At 51.3% G+C, this 19,224-nt stretch overlaps 8 protein-coding genes across 8 annotated transcripts; 3 read left to right on the top strand and 5 right to left on the bottom strand.

The window, feature by feature from the left end:
• Positions 1 to 999: 999 nt before the first annotated feature.
• N7516_001926 (glutathione S-transferase family protein) lies at positions 1,000 to 1,794 on the bottom strand (the record flags this gene model as incomplete). Its single annotated transcript, XM_057214646.1, has 3 exons — positions 1,000 to 1,425; positions 1,479 to 1,702; positions 1,758 to 1,794. The coding sequence occupies 3 exons, from the start codon at positions 1,792 to 1,794 to the stop codon at positions 1,000 to 1,002; spliced, it is 687 nt and encodes a 228-aa protein (XP_057076529.1).
• A 1,195-nt stretch (positions 1,795 to 2,989) lies between these two features.
• Positions 2,990 to 5,053, top strand: N7516_001925 (uncharacterized protein; the record flags this gene model as incomplete). Its single annotated transcript, XM_057214645.1, has 1 exon — positions 2,990 to 5,053. One exon carries the CDS (start codon positions 2,990 to 2,992, stop codon positions 5,051 to 5,053), a length of 2,064 nt encoding a protein of 687 aa, XP_057076528.1.
• Positions 5,054 to 5,308: 255 nt separating this feature from the next.
• N7516_001924 (C6 finger domain protein) lies at positions 5,309 to 7,471 on the bottom strand (the record flags this gene model as incomplete). Its single annotated transcript, XM_057214644.1, has 3 exons — positions 5,309 to 6,859; positions 6,914 to 7,220; positions 7,284 to 7,471. The coding sequence occupies 3 exons, from the start codon at positions 7,469 to 7,471 to the stop codon at positions 5,309 to 5,311; spliced, it is 2,046 nt and encodes a 681-aa protein (XP_057076527.1).
• Positions 7,472 to 10,534: 3,063 nt separating this feature from the next.
• On the bottom strand, positions 10,535 to 10,777 carry N7516_001923 (uncharacterized protein; the record flags this gene model as incomplete). Its single annotated transcript, XM_057214643.1, has 1 exon — positions 10,535 to 10,777. One exon carries the CDS (start codon positions 10,775 to 10,777, stop codon positions 10,535 to 10,537), a length of 243 nt encoding a protein of 80 aa, XP_057076526.1.
• Positions 10,778 to 10,788: 11 nt separating this feature from the next.
• N7516_001922 (uncharacterized protein) lies at positions 10,789 to 11,217 on the bottom strand (the record flags this gene model as incomplete). The annotated part of the gene is made up of 1 exon (XM_057214642.1): positions 10,789 to 11,217. One exon carries the CDS (start codon positions 11,215 to 11,217, stop codon positions 10,789 to 10,791), a length of 429 nt encoding a protein of 142 aa, XP_057076525.1.
• A 404-nt stretch (positions 11,218 to 11,621) lies between these two features.
• N7516_001921 (uncharacterized protein) lies at positions 11,622 to 12,446 on the top strand (the record flags this gene model as incomplete). The annotated part of the gene is made up of 2 exons (XM_057214641.1): positions 11,622 to 12,054; positions 12,133 to 12,446. 2 exons carry the CDS (start codon positions 11,622 to 11,624, stop codon positions 12,444 to 12,446), a joined length of 747 nt encoding a protein of 248 aa, XP_057076524.1.
• A 945-nt stretch (positions 12,447 to 13,391) lies between these two features.
• On the bottom strand, positions 13,392 to 15,831 carry N7516_001920 (putative C6 transcription factor; the record flags this gene model as incomplete). The annotated part of the gene is made up of 4 exons (XM_057214640.1): positions 15,738 to 15,831; positions 15,196 to 15,690; positions 14,757 to 15,139; positions 13,392 to 14,691 (listed from the first exon to the last, which is right to left on the bottom strand). Exons 1-4 carry the CDS (start codon positions 15,825 to 15,827, stop codon positions 13,392 to 13,394), a joined length of 2,268 nt encoding a protein of 755 aa, XP_057076523.1. The 5' UTR covers positions 15,828 to 15,831.
• Positions 15,832 to 16,668: 837 nt separating this feature from the next.
• On the top strand, positions 16,669 to 18,577 carry N7516_001919 (isocyanide synthase family protein; the record flags this gene model as incomplete). Its single annotated transcript, XM_057214639.1, has 3 exons — positions 16,669 to 17,032; positions 17,085 to 17,401; positions 17,450 to 18,577. The coding sequence occupies 3 exons, from the start codon at positions 16,669 to 16,671 to the stop codon at positions 18,575 to 18,577; spliced, it is 1,809 nt and encodes a 602-aa protein (XP_057076522.1).
• Positions 18,578 to 19,224: the final 647 nt, after the last annotated feature.

Below are 19,224 nucleotides of genomic sequence, written 5' to 3'. Positions count from 1 at the left end.
CCAGGTGCCCCCAGGTGGAGCCCTGGAGGGTACCAAGGTGAGCGGGATCAAGAAGTAACCAGTAAGCACTAGATATCGCAATGCTTAACTAGTGGATGCGTACGGAGTTCACGGGTAATTTGTAGAGGTACGTAATTTTGGCCCCAAGGCCCCAACGCCTCACCTGGAAGGTTATTCCACGTGTCAGCGCATCGCCAAGTTGCGCTGTCGTCCGCGGCTTCCGTCCTCATTCTATTCATAGCTATTAATTCAGTGGCTGGCCTGGGTAGATATGTAGATTCCGGCCTGGCGGGGTAGTCATCAAAGTGTTTTCCTCCGTCGATGGGGGCCTGTGAACTGAGGCTACTTCACCTGGAAGGCCCCCCGTCCCGTCATCGACAAGAGCCATTTAGTCAAGCTTTTGAGAAACCTGGTAAGAATGAAACTTTGCTCTTTGTAGTTTGCCGCTGTTTTCATCCATATCAGCCTATGTTTGGTAAACTGCTGGGCACTAGTTCTATGTGCGTAGAGGGCTTTACGGGAGGTTTCTTCGCTATGTGTAGATCCTATCCCAGGTTCATTTATTCGGGTCTCATTTCTTCTATGTCGATTTTATTTCATTGTCCAAGTGCTTCTCACATTCTGATAGCTCTCTTGTTTCCGAACATGATGGGCCTATGAGCTATTGAGCCCCTCTGTAAACGAATGACCATACGAATGACCCTACCTACGAAGAAAGAAGTTGTTTTTGTAACAAGAAAGGAGAAGCGAAAAAATGAGAAAAATAGAAAAAGACAGGGGTAGAGAGAAAGAAGGAAAAAAGAAGAAGAAAAAGACAAACCTCTAGCTTTAGGGCGAGACTGGTCAAGGTTCTCTGGCAATTTTATGACAATGATATGGATATCCTTGTTAAGCGTACTGGAGCAAACAAAAATCATATGCAAATATCCAGAAGTTATGATATATCAATTCCTTCAACTTTCTGCGATCTATGAGACATGTGGTCGAATTTTTTATTCTTTACATGGGAGGAACAGCCTTTTTGTAAGCAGCCTGTACCTCGGGCAAAGCATCCAACATCTTGATGTAAGCGTTGATAGCGGGGTACTCCTCGAAGGGCTTGAGGGCTGGTCCGGCCAGGCCCGAAATCTTCAACCAAGGCAAGATGGCGAAATCCGCAATGGTGAGACGGCCGAGAGCGACGAAGCCGTTCTCGGCTGAGGTGAGGTGACCCTCGAGGATAGTGCGCAGGCGCTCGACCTCAGTCTGGTAGCGAGCAATGACACTGGGGTTGGGCTTCTCGCCGTGGGCGCCCTCGTGGAAGGCGAGGAACCAGACCAGCTGGCCCTGGTAGGGTCCGAGGCCGGACACCTGCCAGGCGAGCCACTGGTTAACGGCGGCGCGTTCCTCGACGGTCTTACCGGCCAGGCTTCCGGAGGCGTCATACTAAGTGGAGTTAGTCAGGCTTGAGGCTTAGATTGAGTGGTTCGGCTTCTTACCTTGTCTGCCAGGTAGCGGAGGATGGCGGCACTCTCGAAGACAGTGAACTCGTTGTTGCCGTGGTCAATGAGACCGGGAACACGTCCGTTGGGGTTGACCTTGGAGGTGTATTCGGGATCCTTGACGGTGCCCTTGCCTTCACCGAAGCCCAGAGGCACGGTGTCGTATGAGAGACCGAGGTGCTCAAGGGTAATGGCTACCTTAACGGGGTTGGGGCCGGGGCCTGGTGGAGACGGTCAGCGGAATCCAGAGAACTGGTAGTAAATTGAAGTACTTACCGGCGTGGGTGTAGAGTGTGAAGGGAGTGCCAGTCATGATGAGTCGAGAAGATGAAACGAATCTAGTTCTGGGAATTGTTGTACGAGGTGTGAAGCGAAGGCTGTTGCTTAGAGAAGGAGCGAGGCGCATCAAGTGAATTGGATTGTGAAGTGAGTTGATGCTCTAAATCCAATGCTTTTCCTTGCTATTTGTAGTCTCCAGACATCATGGCATCGCAACTTTGGTGTTGTTCAAGTGTGGGTCCATGAAGTAGACAAAGAGTCCGATCATGATATATCTCACTCCGAAACTCCGAGACTCCGGATCCTCGGAAACAGTCCCAATCTCCATGGGAGTTTGACTCAACTGATTGTTCCATTATCCGAAACACTTGAAGGGTGTTCGAGGTCGTATCTGGAAGGGAAGCTGTTGAGAAGATAACTCTCGTTGTTCGGACTCCGGATTACAATGTTGGCCTTGATACTATACTTGCGCTGAGATAAGGGGAGACCGCAGAGTCAAGTTCAGAGCTTTATCACTAGCATCACTAGCTTCACTAACTCTATGGATTTACTTTCTAAGGTGAAGCTATTCATGCGAATGGAGAATGTGTGTACAAATTAGCTTAGCATCCGATCTGCCTAGGTAGCTAACCTTGGAAGTTGACTAGCAGGGCCCACGACTATCCTAATCAAGGGCAGATACTACGAGGCGATATCAAGACAAGCTTTCAAGTCTAATTTGATTTCTCAAATGCCAATGTGCTTGATTTTTTCCTAGCAAACCCCTCGAAAATGTCCAATACCTAAGATGATAGGCTTGTAATTTTTGTTAGGGGTAATACACAAACAACGCTAGTGCCAAACTTGGAATCCAGGTACATGATTCCACCACCGTGGGACCTTGCAACGTCTGAACTCCTCCGGGCCTGATTTTAGGGCAAGCAGCTTGAGATATGGTCTGGTCATAATGAGCCCCATCCAACAAACGGACCTGCCATGGAGACCTTTCGTGTCATCTTCTCCTCTGCTAGTGGCTGAAGCCTGATGGTGAGACGGAGAGTCTGAGCCGTCCGCGTATATACGGACAGTGCATATACGGATTCTGGAGACGAGAAGATGACCATCGACAGAGTTGAGCTTCGTATATAAGGAAGAGTGTAAGATGCACCGAACATTCCTCTCCAATTCAGTCTCTGAGTTAATCATCACATCCAAATCACCTTCTCAATCACCGATCACCTACCGGCAGAATGACTATCACCACTCCCATCCCCAAGCACACCTTTGCGGATCGTGCGGCTGCCAACAACTTCAACGATACCCAGATTCTCAACTCCAACAACCGCGCTGGCGCCGATATTCCAGAGAAGTCGGATGTTGTCATCGCCGGCGGTGGTATCCATGGCTTGATCTACGCGATCCACGCTGCCACGTATCAGCCGGGAACCCTTAATATCTCGCTGATCGAAAAGGCCAGCAAGCCTGGCTACAAGATCGGCGAGAGCACCCTGCCGCTGTTCTCGTTGTGGTGCAAGATGCATGGCCTCACAGCCGAGTATCTTCTGCGACTCTTCGGTCTCAAGGACGGATTGGCCTTCTACTTCCTCGACCGCGAGAACCAGGGGGAGTACTCCGACTTCTGCAGTAATGGCACTCCCGGTCTCTTCCTGAGTGGATACCAGATTGAGCGAACCATTAGCGAGCTCCTCTTCACGCTGCTAGCTCAGCGCAAGGGCGTCAACGTCTACCACGGCCGCCAGGTTGACTTCAACGCCAGTGCCATCAACGGTGGATCTGAGTGCAGCAAGATCTCCATCAACCCCGGAAAGTTCGACGGAAAGCCGGCTAACAGCATCAACTCCTCACTATTGGTTGACGCCACCGGCCGTTTCCGCCAGCTGGCATCCAAGAAGGCCCCGCTGCACCGCTTCGAGGGCTGGAACTACGATTCCTTCTGGGGATACTTTACCGCTCCCGCGGACGAGAGCAACATCCCTCTCCGTCACTACGAAGGCGACCACACCAACCACCTGTGCTTTCCTGAAGGTTGGGCTTGGGTCATCAAGCTCCCTTCATGGGAAGGCAGCTCCACTGCCAGCCTCATGGACATGATCTCGTACTTGCTGGACTGTGCTGAGGCCGGTATTCCCGGAGATCAGCTCCCGAGCTCTCAGGAGCTCGCCCGCATGTTCGACCTCAAGTTCAAATGGGTTACTAGTATCGGATTCGCCGTGCGCAACGATGTCAAGTACCCCGAGGACATGTCGGCCTACGGCACCCGTGAAGCCGAGCGCAAGTTCAACTACTTCGTCCAGAAGTACGAAATCATCAAGGAATTCATGACCAACTTCGACCTCATTGAGAACCTCTACGGCCCCGGCACCACCTGGTACATCCGCAAGTCTCTCACCTACCAGTCACCTGTCGTCTCCGGTCCCGGCTGGCTCGCTATTGGCGACACCTGTGGCTTTACCAACCCGCTGCACTCGCCGGGTATCACCGCTGCTATGTCAACCTCGACTTACGCGGCCGAACTTACACACAAGGCTCTAGGCCAGGCCAAGATCGAGGCCGATCATGAGGCCGCTGAGCGCAGCATCCGCCGCACCCTGGCACCCTATGACGACTTTGCCCGTCGCCTCATCCCCTCCCTGAACCAGATGAACCGCTTCAACTACGTCTGCTTCCGCGATCCCCGCCTGGGTCCTCAGGTCTCCTGCCTCTGGCAGTTCTTTGCCGGCATCGGTATTCCAGACTGGCAGCTCATCCGCCAGGACTACAACCTGAACATGGACACGTACGTGCCGCACTCGATCAACTGGGCCTGGGGATCCATGACCCCCGAGTACGATTCCGTGGCGCGTCGCGCCATCGAGCTCCTCGCCCCGATTCCATTGGAAGAGTCTATCCCGGATGCCGTGGTCCGCGAGGTGATCGAGCTTTCCAACGCCGTCAAGCGCGTCGCAGTCGATTCCGGTCGCTTTAACTTCCGCTGGGACGGTCTGCTTCGCTACTACGATATCTACCTCAACTACCACCCTGATCAGCCTTTCAAGGATACATTCTCGCGCCAGTGCCGGGAGTGCGGTACCTGGCTCCACTGTCGCCCGGACTGGCGCCGCTGCTATGGTTGTGGTGAGACTCGTTCCGAGGAGGATGCTGCTATCACTTGGAACCCGCCTCTCGAGGTCGATGAGGTCAAGGCGTTGGTGCGCGCCTCCGATGCGAAGCCCGCCGCACGAAGAGGTCAGGAGGTGACCAAGGAGAAGTTTGCGGAAGTGCCTGTGATGGAAACGCTTTCGGTGCAGGTTTAGAATATAATTAAAGACTTCGACACGGTTTATCTATTATTGTATTTTTTTGGCTGCCTGTTACGAGTTTCACCCGCCTCCATTCATCTCTCACCGTCTTAATATATGTTGTTTTCTTGTCTTCTTTCTGTTTTGTTTCTGATGATCTGTGTACATGAAATCTAAATTGTTTTTGCTATTGACTATTGACTTGGGTGAATATTGACATAACCTCATAGCTATGTTTAACAAAATAAAAATAAAAAGCAACAAATATTTTTACATACATTGCATATGTAAACTCAACTTAGACCGCGCTAATGAAGAAGTCCCCTGCATGGCCTCCAGCAACGACAACACCGTATTAACATGCCACTGCAAGACACCGACCTTCTCCCCACTCAGCCTAGCAATACTAGCCCAGTTATTCTCAGCGCCACCTGCAAAAGCAAAAAATTCCCGTCCGGGAGGCGGAGGATGATCCGCTCGCGCCAGTATCCCCATCCCATCAGCAGACTGAGATTCATGCAGCAGCACCTGTCCAATCAAGGCCGCTGCCGATGCAGGCTGCAAGACGCGGCGCAGACTCCCCGTGCAGGGTCGTTTCGCTACCTCGAAGATATCCGGAACCTGATCCACGATTCCATCACCGTTGCCAAGGCGGCGACACTGGGCCAGAACGAGGATGCAGGCGTCCATGCAGGCATCCAGGCACATCAGCCGCAGTGGGGCTGCGGTCGAGGCCTCATGCAGGAGGTGAAAGGTCTCGTGTCGGAAGAGCTTGAAGCGGATAAGTCCGAGTTCGAGGCTGAGATGCATTTTCTGTACCTGCGGGGTGCGACGAGCCAGATGCTCGCTGCCTTCTCCGCCTGGCCATGTGCTTCTTCCGGACGAAGGGGAATCCCGTCCTTCAGAGCGCGATCCTGCGCTTCCAAGTAGCTGGTAGAAACTCAGATTGTGGTCTAAGGTATCTAGCTCGGCGCAGAGGTCGGCTGCCTGGGACGGAGAAACGGGTCCTGGTCGTAGGATGCAGTCCTCAGCGCGTCGTGCCAGATGCGCGAGTGCCAGTGCGTACTCGAGATAGTGGCGCGTCTGTCGGAGGCGGTCTAGAGTCGTTCCGTGGTCGTCATCAGTCACTGGTGACGGTGAGGGTGGATCTCGGAGCATCTCTGGGCGAATAAAGTAGCTACCGTGGTGATATATGCCCGGGGATGTCCAGTCCATTACGCAGAGCGTGGACCACAGCTGCCAACACCATTCATTCTTGGCGGGTGACATCCCTGCACTGCCGGCGGAGTCTAGAGACGCATCTACTGCCGATGAGATGGCGTCTAGGTGGAGTTTGAGGTACTCAGAGGGTGTCGCAAAAGATCGTGCTGTGAGAAGAAGGAGAATCTTGATGGATACCACCCCGAGCAGGGTTGGATCATAGCGGGTTGGAGGTGGTGTGCGCGACATGACCCCGTTGTTTGAAGGTTCGTCGAGGCTATTGTGGATGGCGTTGCGTGCAAGTGTGGATGTTGTATTTGATGATGATGTAGTAGGGACTGTATCCCCATCGGCTGGTGTAATGAGCATCCGTGCCTTTCGATATAAGTCGCGAACCAGAGCGTCGATTTCAGATACTTCAATTCCCAGCTCTTGTGCCTTGTCTGGATCCAAGTCCACGGCAGCGAGACTGGCGCACGCGAGGATTCGGGACAATTTGACTTTGAGGGTTTTAGGAGCTTGGCACATGTCAAAGCCCTGACGGAGATGCTCGACTTCTTCGACATCACCGATGATTTGATGGATATCAATAAATCCCGTGAGTGAGGCAGAGGAAAAGATCTATTCCTATCAGAAGACAATCTTTTCCTGGAGAGACTCATCGGGGAGACTCACATAATGCGAAACTAAACCCCAGAGGAGAGGGCTTGCAGGGAGCAAGGCCATCAGTTGATATGATGTCCACTGGTGGATATCTGATAGCTGTAGTCCCCACCTACTATTGGAGTCGCAGGATATTCCTCCATTCGAAGGAGGCCGAAGATCGGGAGTCATTAGGGCAAGCGTCTCCGCCACGCCATCTCCACCTTTGCCGTGAAACTTCTCCATGAGGCTCGAGTTGAGCAATTTGAGCTCTTGTACTTCTTTCCCCAAATTTGAAATCATTTTGGGGAGTTTCTCGAGGCTTTCACAATGGTGTCGCCTGTGTTTCCGTCAGGATACATTGTTCATTGGGACGGTGAGAATATCAAGGGCAAGCACATACTCCGGTCTCTGCCCTTCCTCCCACGTACACCGATCTCCCTCCCCACGCACCTGGCAGGCTCCGCATGGATCAAACCGGTCGCACTTGAGCTTCCGCCGTCGGCACGAGTGGCAGCTGAAGATCTTCTTGTCCTTGCCCTTCTTTGGTCGATCCGGCGGAGGATTTGGGGTATGCGGCTGGGTAGTCATATTGAAACTGGGTGATATTCCATTTGATCCAGAGACAAGCAGGGTACTCTAGGGACTTCTTAGAACTACGTATGATTTGGAAGAGAACTCGACACCCAACAATTCACCGGACTTTTGTACCGCAGCATTCGTCGAATTGTTTTCAATGGTGTAGGAATATTGGATTGTATACAGAACAACAGCGACAGTTGATAGACAATTTAAACCGCTGCGCAACCCGGGGCTTGGGCGGGGGGCCGTATCAAGTAAGATGGGTTTGACGAAATCAGAAGATTTTAGCGAATGAAAATAGTTACATTGAAGTCACCTCGGTGGAGCCGAATGGAAAGTCTTTTCATGTCCATCGGGGGCCAAAAGGCAGGTATAAGCCACTGACATTTTAGTGTCCTAGTGTCGTCTGAGGCAGATAAAATCCTGTGTCGTCTCAAAAGCACGAACAAAGCACGAAAAAGCGGAGCCCATAAAGGCCCGCATGACACGCGGCAAGTGGGTTGGTGCAGCTAATGCAGTCAGCCTCCCGGCCATCCCCCAAGTAAAAGCTTCAATTTTTGGGATCTGTTTAAGCGTAAAAATCCCGCTTAGAGCATTTGGTGTGTAAAAGAAGAAAAGACAAACGCTTGTTTACTTTAAACTCAGGTTGAGTAAATTGTTCATTTCGTCGAATCTACCACCCCACCCCACTCTCCCAGCCATTAATTTAGGGGATTGGTATAGAGAGACCTCCTCCCTATAATCTGACACCCCTTTCAGTAAGCCCTAAGCCCTTTCAGTAAGCCCTAAGCCCTTTCAGTAATCTGACACCCCCCTGCCTGATTTTTCAGTTTCTATTTACCGCACTCCACACCGCCTTCCACTTTAATACACCGCCTTCGTATCAAACTACCCCGGATAATAGTACAAGACAGTAGGTACCTACAGTTTATATATAAACACCATACAAAATTAAGTCACTTTTGTTATATTGACTAGATCACATAAATTGATAATCTAATTCTAGTTAACCTACTTACTACCCCTTTTTTTTATCACTTTTTTCGTAAATTCTAACGTGATCGAGGACGTGATTAGGACGTGATCGAGGATATTATCGTAGACGTTGTCGAAAATATTATCAAGGACGTGATCGACGATACGATCGACGTGGTCGAGTATTGACAGCGAGTCAGGAGAAGAGAAGAGAAGAGATCAGCAATGCAATGGAATTGAGGCTAACCGCTGATGGTTGACGATCTCTGGATGATGAGAAGGGGAAAAGAAGAAGAGAGAGGAGAGGAGACTATCTGGTTATTGACATGTGACAGTTCTGACAAACAAGGTCATGTGCCATGATCCCAACACACCCCCTCAGAACTGACGCCAAATGTAGAACTCCGAATACACTTCCAATGCACCCCCTTAATCCTTTAGAAAAACCCCTTTGTAAATTTGTCGAATGGTAGAAATATGTCGAATGGTAGAAAGGTAATATCGAACTAACAAATAAGCACTAGCAATGGTATAGGGACTAGTAATAACACTAGGCGGCACTCGCTCTAGCAAAAAGCACTGATACTAGGCGGCAACTAGCTCTAGTATAATAGGTTCTCGCTCAAATGTGGCTCTGACCTGGCTCTGGCTCTGGCTCTTACAACTTGCTCTAGCTCTCGCTTCAGGTACCTACCTGGCACTAGCACTGGCTCTTATAACTTGTATAGTTTATATTTAGCCCTAGCCTTAGCTTTATAGTTGTTGTTGTTCTGAAAAACCGTTGTTGTGTGTATCGAGAATCCGTTGCCGTAGTTCTCGAGAAAAGAATGATTGCGCGTTCCGAATACCGGTCGCGTTAAGGTGATCACGGTCGAGTTATAACGAGGTGATCGAAAAAAAATTGTTGTTGATGTTAACGATACCGATGATCTCGTTGATCGTCGAAAAGTGGGTATTGTGGACGGTGCCGAAAGGTAAAAACCGTCGAAAAAGTTTGAAATACGCGATCGTGCGCGTGATTGGTGCTCTTCCCCTAAACTCGGGAAATCGGAGGTGCGGGGTTCCGGGACGCCGGGGTGCCGGGGGGTAGCCGAGCCCACAAAGGGAGCAGGACAAGCAACGAGGGCTACTAGGCCAAGACAGGCCCCGACGAGGCTCTAAGTTCGTTTAGGAAGTGGTACACGATACATGTACGTACATGGATATATACAGTTGTGGTAGCCTGCATATCGCTTCGACGAGGGGTCAGGGTAAATGAAATCATCCATCCATCCATCCGACTGTAGGGTCAGTCATCTTCTGACCGTAAGGATGTCATGCGCAGTGTTGTTGATGGGCTGCACTAAATGGAGTGAACCGCGGTGAAAGAACGCTGGTGGTGAGAAATCGATTAAATTAATTAAATTAACTTAAATCAATTAAATCAAAAATATTTCCAAAAAGGCTAGGTGAACAACTTCTTTGTGAGAGAGGGACAGTGTTTATTGTCGAGTAGAACGGATCCACCTGTATTTTATAGCTCCTTTCCTGTTTAGGTGGTTTCTAGGGTATAGGGCACGGATAGGTACATATCCCCCTCCCCCTACAGCCTTCGGAATACACACATCTCTCTCGAGGTCTCTCTGAATGCTAGCTCTCATTACCATACCGAACGGGTTTCGCCCCATTCGACATTTATTAAACGTGATTGGTTTCGAGCTCACGACGTGGGCTTTGAGGTCCGTGCATTTCCTAATACCCTGCCACCCCCAAGTCTTTCTCTCTATCTTACTGATTCTTTAAAGATATTCCGGGCTTAGAGGCCAATGACGTACACTACTGCGCCCGCCTTGTTTCTCATGTAAACGAGACAGTTTGCATGGTAATTGATCTTTTCCTGCTTGGGCAAGGCCGTAATGACAATCCCTCTGAAAATTACGTTAAACCCCTGGTCAAATCGGTATTTTGGTAATACCCAAACCGGAGTAACGGAAGAACTATTAATGCGTGGGATTTGAATAAAATGAATAGAATGGAATGCGAATATGAATAATGGGCTTATTCGCGCGAATACGAGACTTAGATATTCGAATAAGGCCTATATTCGCATCCATATATTCATTTCCGAGCCCTACCAAGATCCGACCGACAATCCACCATCTGCTTCTTACTGACCGACAATTCCCACGGAGAATCAAGACCGCGCTTCCCAGAACACACGGGCGTCTCCATCGTAAATGAATACTCTTCATCCAACCCAGTATGCAATTCAGCATCTTGCCCCGTCAAATCCAAGTCCAAGCCCAAGTCAAATTCACCCAACGCCTCATCCGAAACCCCGGGAATAGACTCCGAGTCCATAAGCGGGGTAGTCAAAGGAAGTGGAGGGAGTCAAGGCTTGAGACCGCGAATGCGGGAGCCGTGGATGTTAATTGCGGTTCGATTGAAGTGGTTTGCATCTGCGGATTGACTCCTGCACTTGTTGGCCGCTTGGATCCTCGTGGCCCCCGGTCGAAGAGCCAGGTCCCCCAGGAGGAGTCCATTGATGGAGACGGTGTCTGCGGCCTGCCCTGGCGACGTGGTTGCTGCTGGCCTTGGGCAGCGGAGAGTAGAGCAAAGTAGCTGGTGGCGGTACTGCGGGAGTGCAGAGGACCCGAGTCATAAAGGGTGGCTGATGGCATTGGCACCGGGGTCGACGAAGATGGTGGTGAAGCAATTGGGGTTTTGCGTCTGGCGAGCCATTGGACCCATTGGGTATCGACGTCTCTGCCCACTGTAGGTGATCCATACTTGGCCGGCATTTTGGAGTTGTTTGTTTGGTCTTTCAGTTCTTTCAATCCACGGAGCAAAAGTATCTGGTCTGGAGAAAAAGGAAATTGGAGAGTATAAATAAAGGGCGTACGTAACAATGAGCAGGGATCGGGCCGAACCGCTCGGAGGTTCACTTTAGCTTGGTGTGTATCGTGTAGGATTTTCTTCCGCGGATAACTGGACCGGGGTAACGCTGAGGAACTTGAGAATCCGAGTCCCCGGATGGTCGAAACTCCGCCAAAACTCCATGGAGTTTTGCATCTGAGTCTGACATGCCTGCGTTACAGCCTGGTGACTATAAGTACCTGGAGGCTCATCTGACGTGAGATTCAACTCTTAGCTTCTCCATCCTCTTTCTTCATATTAACCGAAGTCCAACAAATCAGAAAGCAAAATGCCCACCCATCACCGTATATTATCGCTAGTATACAGCGAAGTTGAGGCTCTCGATCTCTTCGGTCCCCTTGGCGCAATTGTTCCCCGGAGTGACTACTACAAATTGGAATTCGTCAACCTCCACCACTTCGCCTCACCCCAAGGCATTGAAACCTCCATCAAAAATGGCATGGGCATCGTGGGAACCATCTCCCTGGCCGAAGCCCTGCGCGAAGACCACTCCTTCGACACCCTCTTCATCCCAGGCGGCTTCGGCATGATGCCGCTGGTCTGGGACCCGATGCTACTCCAGCAAATCGGTCAGCTGGTCGATCGGGCCCCCAACGTCTTCACCGTGTGTACCGGATCAATTCTCCTCGCCGCCACGGGCCGTCTGGACGGTCGCCAGGCGACCACCAACAAGCGTCTTTATGACGAAGTCACTCCCAAGCGTACGTCAATTTCCAATACTGTCATGCAATCAGCTTGCGTTCTCGTAAAACCAGACTAATAACATTCGTAATCTCCAGACCCCGGCGTAAAGTGGCAAAAGCGCGCCCGCTGGGTCCATGATGGGAAATTCCTGACCTCATCTGGCGTGACGGCTGGAATTGACGCAGGATTTGCGTTTATCGCGAATACGTACGTGGCGCCTGAAGATCGTCAGGCCCACCCGGAGACGCAGAAGGTCGGTCTCCGCGGGGATGCGACGCCTATCCCGGGCTACAGCCGAGAAAAGGCTTTAACGTTTGCGCGTATGACGGCTTTCGGGCTGGAGTACCGGTGGCACTCGGATCCCGCTGATGATCCATTTGTGGATTTGCCTACTAGCGATGGCTCTTAGAGGATGGTATTCAATCCCCTCTTGGGAGGATGTATATAGGAATTTATTGATGAATGATGTTTTGATTATATCTTATGCTGCGATCAGATTGGTAGATTCTTGTAAGTAGTGCTGCAAGGCCATTGAGCCTACCCTAAGTAGGGGGTATTGTATAGTTACAAGTAGCAAAGGGAAAAAAAAACAGCCTTTGGAACTACAGATTGGAAGAAGCGTGGATGAATCAATGACACAGAGAGTCTCCATCTGGTAAGCTTCGCGAGCTTTACCACTACACTCTCTCGAATTCATTCCCAACAATCTGGGCAATATTCTTCTTCCACTTCCCTAGTGTCTTGGCCTCTCCGTCACACGCAGCCTTCGCCTATAACATACACTCGTTTGACATCCAATAGAAGGCTGCAGTGGCGCCAGAGTGCTGAGTGATCTCTATCATATCACGGATGAGATACAGATTTGCGGGGGAAGTCTCGGAGCCATATTGCTAGGCCCAACATTGGGCGACGCTGAGGAGTAATATATGGTGATAAAGCATGTTGCTAGGGATGGACAGGAAGGAAGAGGGGCGCAGAGGTAGCATGTGTACAACAGTTTCCTGTAAAATACAATATCTATTCTGGGATCTGATTTCGAATCTCTTGCGTATCTTTCATTGCTTCTTTTCGCGTTCTGTCCTTTTTTTGTTTTTGTTTTGCTTTTCTACTCTGGCTCTTGAAGAAAGAACCCATCACAATCGCGCCATAAGGGCAGCCTAACGTTGAGAATGGCAATGAGGCTACGACAGGCCTTGACAAGGCTCTAAAACTTCAGGAAGTGGTACGCTCTACATGTACATACAAGGATATATATAGTTGTGGTAGCCTGTATATCATTCAGCGATGGGTCGGGGTAAATGATGTCACACACATACTGGGCATATAGTCCGAGTGCAACCGGTCAGCCAATGTCTCACCAGGGAGGAAGGCCCCCATTTCCCATGACTTCGTAAAAGTTAGCAGCCGCAAAGGCGTCAGCGCTCGAAGGGGTCGTCGCGGGGTCCAACGTGGGTTCACTCCCCATAGACGACGGGGATTCATGGGTCAAGCGCGTCCCCGAGAGGCTACTGCTTTGGCTTGGATACAAAGCGTGGGTAACACCCATTGCCCCGTAAACGTCTCCGGCCATAGGCAAGAACTTCTCTTTGCCTACATCTTCCGGTAGCTGGAAGTCCAAGAAGTCCCACATATTAGGACTCAGTCCATTAGACAGAATGGGCATTACATCTAGATCGGGGAAGCCGTCCGCGACAGGATTGGAGAGAGTCAAAGAGGTGTCCCCAGGGGTCGATAGTCTTGGAACGGGTAAATCAGCGGGAGTGGTTGGACCATTCAAGGTCTTCAGGATCTCCACCACCTGGCGGTAGAGGGGACGCTTCTGGTTCGATCCCGCATGGCGGTTGACACCGTCACCTGAATCCTCTTCCAACTTCATCAGTGCCTCGAGGGCCACAACACTGCGCGACACCGAGCTTTGGAGCGGTTCTTGGGGTATAGCGTCTTCGGAGGATCCCTCAGGCGAAATTTTGGTACGCAACAGTTCAATGGCCTCCCGAATATGGTCTCGCGTCATTAAGCGACCGAGTTGGGCACTCGAGCGCTCGGCCTCGGTCGACGGAGAATCAAACAGCAGCCCCAAGACCAGCACAACGGTCGCGTTGAAGAGTTGCGTTTCGTTGGTGGATAGTGAGCCACAAACTGTGCAGCGGGCTTGGATCTGGGCTTGCGTGTTGATAATGTTATGAGCCAGCTGCTGGCAGGATGCGCGTCCCATGGGAGAAGAGAGAGTAGAGCGATGCAGGCGGAGGAGGAGACTCCACAGCTGTTGATGCAACATGAATCGTTGGACTGGGATGGCGGCCATGGGACCCATGGCTGTGAGTCCGACGGTGCTTCCCAATCTAAAGTAAGACGGCAAACTTGCCACATACTTTTCGTATTTTCGATTGAGGTGCTGGCGCCGCTGGGCAGCTTCGTTTGCGGCGTCCCCGAGATCAATTAATTCCCGCACAATGCTGGACAACTCCAACGCGTGTACCGTATAGGACAGCATGGTAAATTCAGACCGAGGGCGCTCGGGAATCTTGCCATGTGCCCTGAGCAGATCGTCATCGTTGAGGTGCAATGGCATCCGGGTATTAAATTGTGAGGGGCGGATGGTATAGTAGCCAAGAGCTTGTCCGCGCGACCAGTCTCTTAAGACAAGAGTCCACCTAGTGGTCCCGAATGATTAGCGCTTCGCCCCAAGTGAAAGAATACGGGTATTTGGGGTGCCTACCAAATCCGAATCGCAATCTCGGTGCGAATGTGAGGTGGTTCAGCGGTCGCAGAGCCATAATCTAAGGAAGGCGAGGCATCCAAAATGGCATTGCCCAAGCGATGCAATCCAAGTTTGCGCGCACCCGAAATGGCGGTAACCAAGACGGCATCAAGCCCCAACGAGGTCTCTTTTGTATCCAACAGAAGCATGATGGCCGCCTGTAAGCTGGAGATAGAGCCACAAAAGAGGGAAATACCTCCCTGGAGACAACGCACGCCGAGGGACCGCCATGTCGCTGCAGGCTCATCCGAGGCACGCAGTTGCTCTACACGGAAAGTCAACGGGGTGAGTTGGACACCCAAAAGAGACGGGGTTGGATGAAAGGCGAGTCCAAGCACGAGCTGCGTGGAAACAGTCAGCCGACGCTAGACCCAGTGGGTTTGGAGGAGAGCGGCACCGCGAGAAGCAAACCAGCAAGAGAGTCCAGAGATAGCGAACTGGTGATGGCCGCGTCGGGGGAAGCCATACTTAAGCAGTGACGCAATTGATCGGCTTGCTTCATGAAGCTTGGGGTGTGCACCACATTTCCCAGTGGTCCCTGGCAACGCGTGACAAAGACCTCGTAGAGGAGTTGGATGATATTCCATTCTGGCAGGGCGTGAACCACATCTCGGATCAAGGCAAACTTTTGGTCGAGCCTCTGCGGATCCTGGGTCACCCAGTATCGATTGGGGATGTCAGGGGCCACGTCCGCTGATTCGGTGGGCATAGGAATGACATCCACGAAATGCTCCAAGATCTGCGCCGTTTCTTCGACCTCCGGTTCTTCCTCTTCCTCCGGCGTCACTTGGCTGCGATTTTGTTCTGTACGTTGGGTTTTGGTCCGCTTGGCTCTCGGTTGACGCTCACCCTTGGTACATAGGTGGGCGCAGTCGCGCTTCACGCATTCCAACTAGAAACAATGAGTTCGCAATTCCATAAGATTTTAGGCACACTCACACAAGGCTCCTTGCGATCGCATTTTAGTTTGGAGGCGCGACATCGCGAACAGGAGAGGGTGAGCTTCTTGCGGGGGTGGGCAACATCCATGTCGAGTGTGATGTAAGAAGGCAAGTTGGACATCCCCCTGCATCGACGTACTAAACCCCTTCGGCTCGGCCCCCAACGTCAAGTGGGGGCGGAATCGCGGAATCGGTCCAACTCCCGTGATCGCCGTCTTGGTACTCGGAGGTTGATATGATTTATTTACATTTGTTATACTGGTGAAAGGAATATCCTTAGAATACTTTCACAGATATCTCTCTAGATCAATGAGTACATGTCCAGATAATGAAGGTGTCTGATCACATGAGACGGGAATGCGTCCCCCCTCTAAATGGGCCCTCTTTGACTATTCCTCTTGAATACCATGGTGGCTACAACATTCATATATGTTGAATGAAGAGCACATACATAAAGCATGGACAGCATCGAGACCGTTGAATCAGACTCTGTGCTGACTCCAGCGGAATGAGACCAGTCCTGTGCGTCGATCCCCCGACCGGGGACAAGAAGACGCCGAAGAAAGAAGAGAGCCTTCTTCGACAAAACTGGAACGATCTACAAATCAGATAAATGGCTCTCTATCGTATCCGGAGTCCGATGCATGATGAGATATTCTCATGGACACCGTCCGTGGACGTGGACGCGCTGGCATGGAACCCGTCTGGGGAGAGATCCGCGGAATCCGCGTGCTGCTTCCATCCATCTTGCAGTCTCACCAGATCATGGTCGGAGGGCATCAATTCGGAAGGGTTGGCATCCGGACAATACTGGATGCCAGTCTTTCAAGACAATGATATATTAGATCACTTGTCCCGCGACAAGATGGACTCAAACCAGACCAGAGCATCTTGGTAGTAATCGGATCAATATCAATTCAAAACGCAACATGCCTTACGCCGGAAAGCCTCTATCCGACATCGAGACTAAGGTCTCACAAATTGTCTCCATCATTGCTGCATACCGCCACCGCTCCGCCACCGTCCCCGATCGCTTCTCCAAGTTCGTCCCCACGCTCGAGAAGCAGATCGGAGACATTGTCTCCAACAAGGAGGCTGTCCGTTTCATCCTTCCAGCTTTCCCCTTCAAGGCTCCAGCCGAGGGAAGAAACAAGCGCAAGACACTAGGCCCTCTTCCAGACAAGGCCGAAGAGATCGCCTTGCAGACGCTCAATGGATTCGCCGACTCTATTGCCGAAATCTACGAGGGCGGTGCCACCGTTGTGATTGTGTCGGATGCATCAGTATATGGCGGTAAGCATTCGTCTTCATTTTTCTTCGATGCGTAAGGCTAACCTTGATTGAGATATTCTGAACATCGCCGACAGTGACGCTTTCGCTTATCACCAAGAGCTGCAAAAGCTCGCCGCATCTCTGGGCCTTCGCCATCTAGAATTCACCCGCCCTGGGGCCTTGGCCGGCATTGTGCCACAGGAGGCCCAGACCCTTGAGGAATACTCCGACTTTGTAACCAAGACCCGCAACCACCTCGACCACTCAATCTCCCACGTCCCCTCGGCCGAGGATGATAATCGGCAAGCGACGAGCCGACACTACGACACGGCTCTCCCGGAGAGCAACAATCCCACCGCCTTGAAGAATGCTATGCTCCAGCGAGGCAAGGTAACTGTAATCTCTCCTCCGGTGATCCGACCGGGCTAACAGATCTAGGCCTACTTCACTCTGCTGGCATCGGCTGCGCCATCCGCCATCCGCCTGTCAATCCATGAGTCCAACAACGTTGGCAAAATCACTGTTGACCTGTTCCCCCCTGCGATTAACCCTGATTTCATCACCCCGTGGCATGGGGCCTTGACACTGCTTCCCGACGCCAGCCTGCGCGTGGTCGACGCATCCACCGTCGATCTGACCGAATTTGAGGTGGTCAACAACGCTGCAGGCCACCCATGGTTGCTGCGTGCCAAATGCGACCTCTTCAATTGGCCAGGCATGGAGGTCGACTTTGAACCGCTTTTCCCCTGCGGTATGAAGGTCTGTCCAAAGGAAGGACACGGGCCCTTCAAGTTCGAGGACGTCGATATGAAGCGTGTCCGACGTCTTGCTCTATCCTCTGCGCCTCTTCTCCTGCGTGGATTCACAATGGAAATCGAGAAGGAAGTGTTCCGCGAGAAGGCGCGTCAGCTTGGTGAGATCCAGCAGTGGCCGTTTGGTGATATCCTCGAGGTTCGCGAGAATGCAGACATCAACATGAACAACGTGCTCACGCGCGAGGCTATGCCCTTCCACTACGATGGTGTGTTCAAGATGGTCCAGAATGAGAAGACCGGCGAATGGATCTCCACGCCGCCTCTCTTCCAAATGTTCCGTAACCGCGCGGCCTCGCAGTCCGAGGGTGGTCTGACGCTCTTTGCGTCGTCGCGCAACCTCCTGCCGCTCCTCGGGCCCGACACCATTTCTCTTGAGGAACTGCGCTCGCTGAAATGGAAGACTTTCACAGAAGCCAACGATGCCTTCGGCGGCCATGATTTGCACCTGCCCTTCATCGTCGCCCACCCGGAGACCGGTGCCGATACTTTCCGCATCCACGAGCCCTGGCCCGAATCCAAGTGCATCGCTGGAAGCAGCAAGCCGACTATCGTTCAGGTCGTTGGCTGGTCTGAGGCTGAGAGCGACGCGCTATGCGAGAAGCTTACGGCTCTGCTGTACGATCACCGGGTCGTATACCGTCACCAGTGGAAGGCTGGTGACTTCGTCTTCAACGATAACGCTACCACCCACCACACTCGCACAGCATTCACTGAGGGTCACCGTGAGCACTGGCGTGTGCACGTCAACTAGATTGTACTTTGTCGTGACTGTTTTATTTTTATTTTTTTTGTTCGTTTTGCTATTAGATGACATGAAAATATACGGAGACATTATAGGATGAAATTTTACTTATTCTTTTCTTATAAACTCCTCATAATTTGACATCCGATAGAACTAGATGAACGATTACAAGTGAGACTGGTTGTTTCTAGGGCTTGCAAGACCAACAATACTCCGGCTGAGCCTACTCTCTTTGAGCTTGGTGGGGAATTCGAATTTCCAGAGGTTGAGTCACTCTACAAAACACGATATCGATGTGCCACGGCGTAAAGGATTGTGTCAAGTCAGAAGGAATCTGTACGGGCTAGTACCGAGCATGGCCAATAGACAGAATGTTGAATTGATGTCTGGTTGAAGAAAAGGTCGAGTTTCCTGTGATTACCGTACAAATAGGCGGCGGATCGAGTACATGCTGAATAATCATACCCGAAAGGGTGCTAGTGGTAATTTAACACTCTGTTACGGGATATTCCCGGTGGAGGTCACATGACCTCGCACACCGCTCTAGATCTTTTAGTAGCTATTATTAGGTACATAGGAATATCATCCTTTTGCCACTTCCCATAACACACTCCTTCAGTTCGTTAGATTCTGTCGATTCCAAGAGAAGCGGTACG

This window comes from Penicillium verrucosum, assembly GCF_028828655.1.
Source record: "Penicillium verrucosum strain IBT 35672 chromosome Unknown utg000001l_segment0_segment0, whole genome shotgun sequence".
Lineage (NCBI taxonomy): Eukaryota > Fungi > Ascomycota > Eurotiomycetes > Eurotiales > Aspergillaceae > Penicillium > Penicillium verrucosum.
The sequence above is the reverse complement of the archived record's forward strand: the minus strand, read 5'-3'. Positions and strand labels throughout refer to the sequence as shown.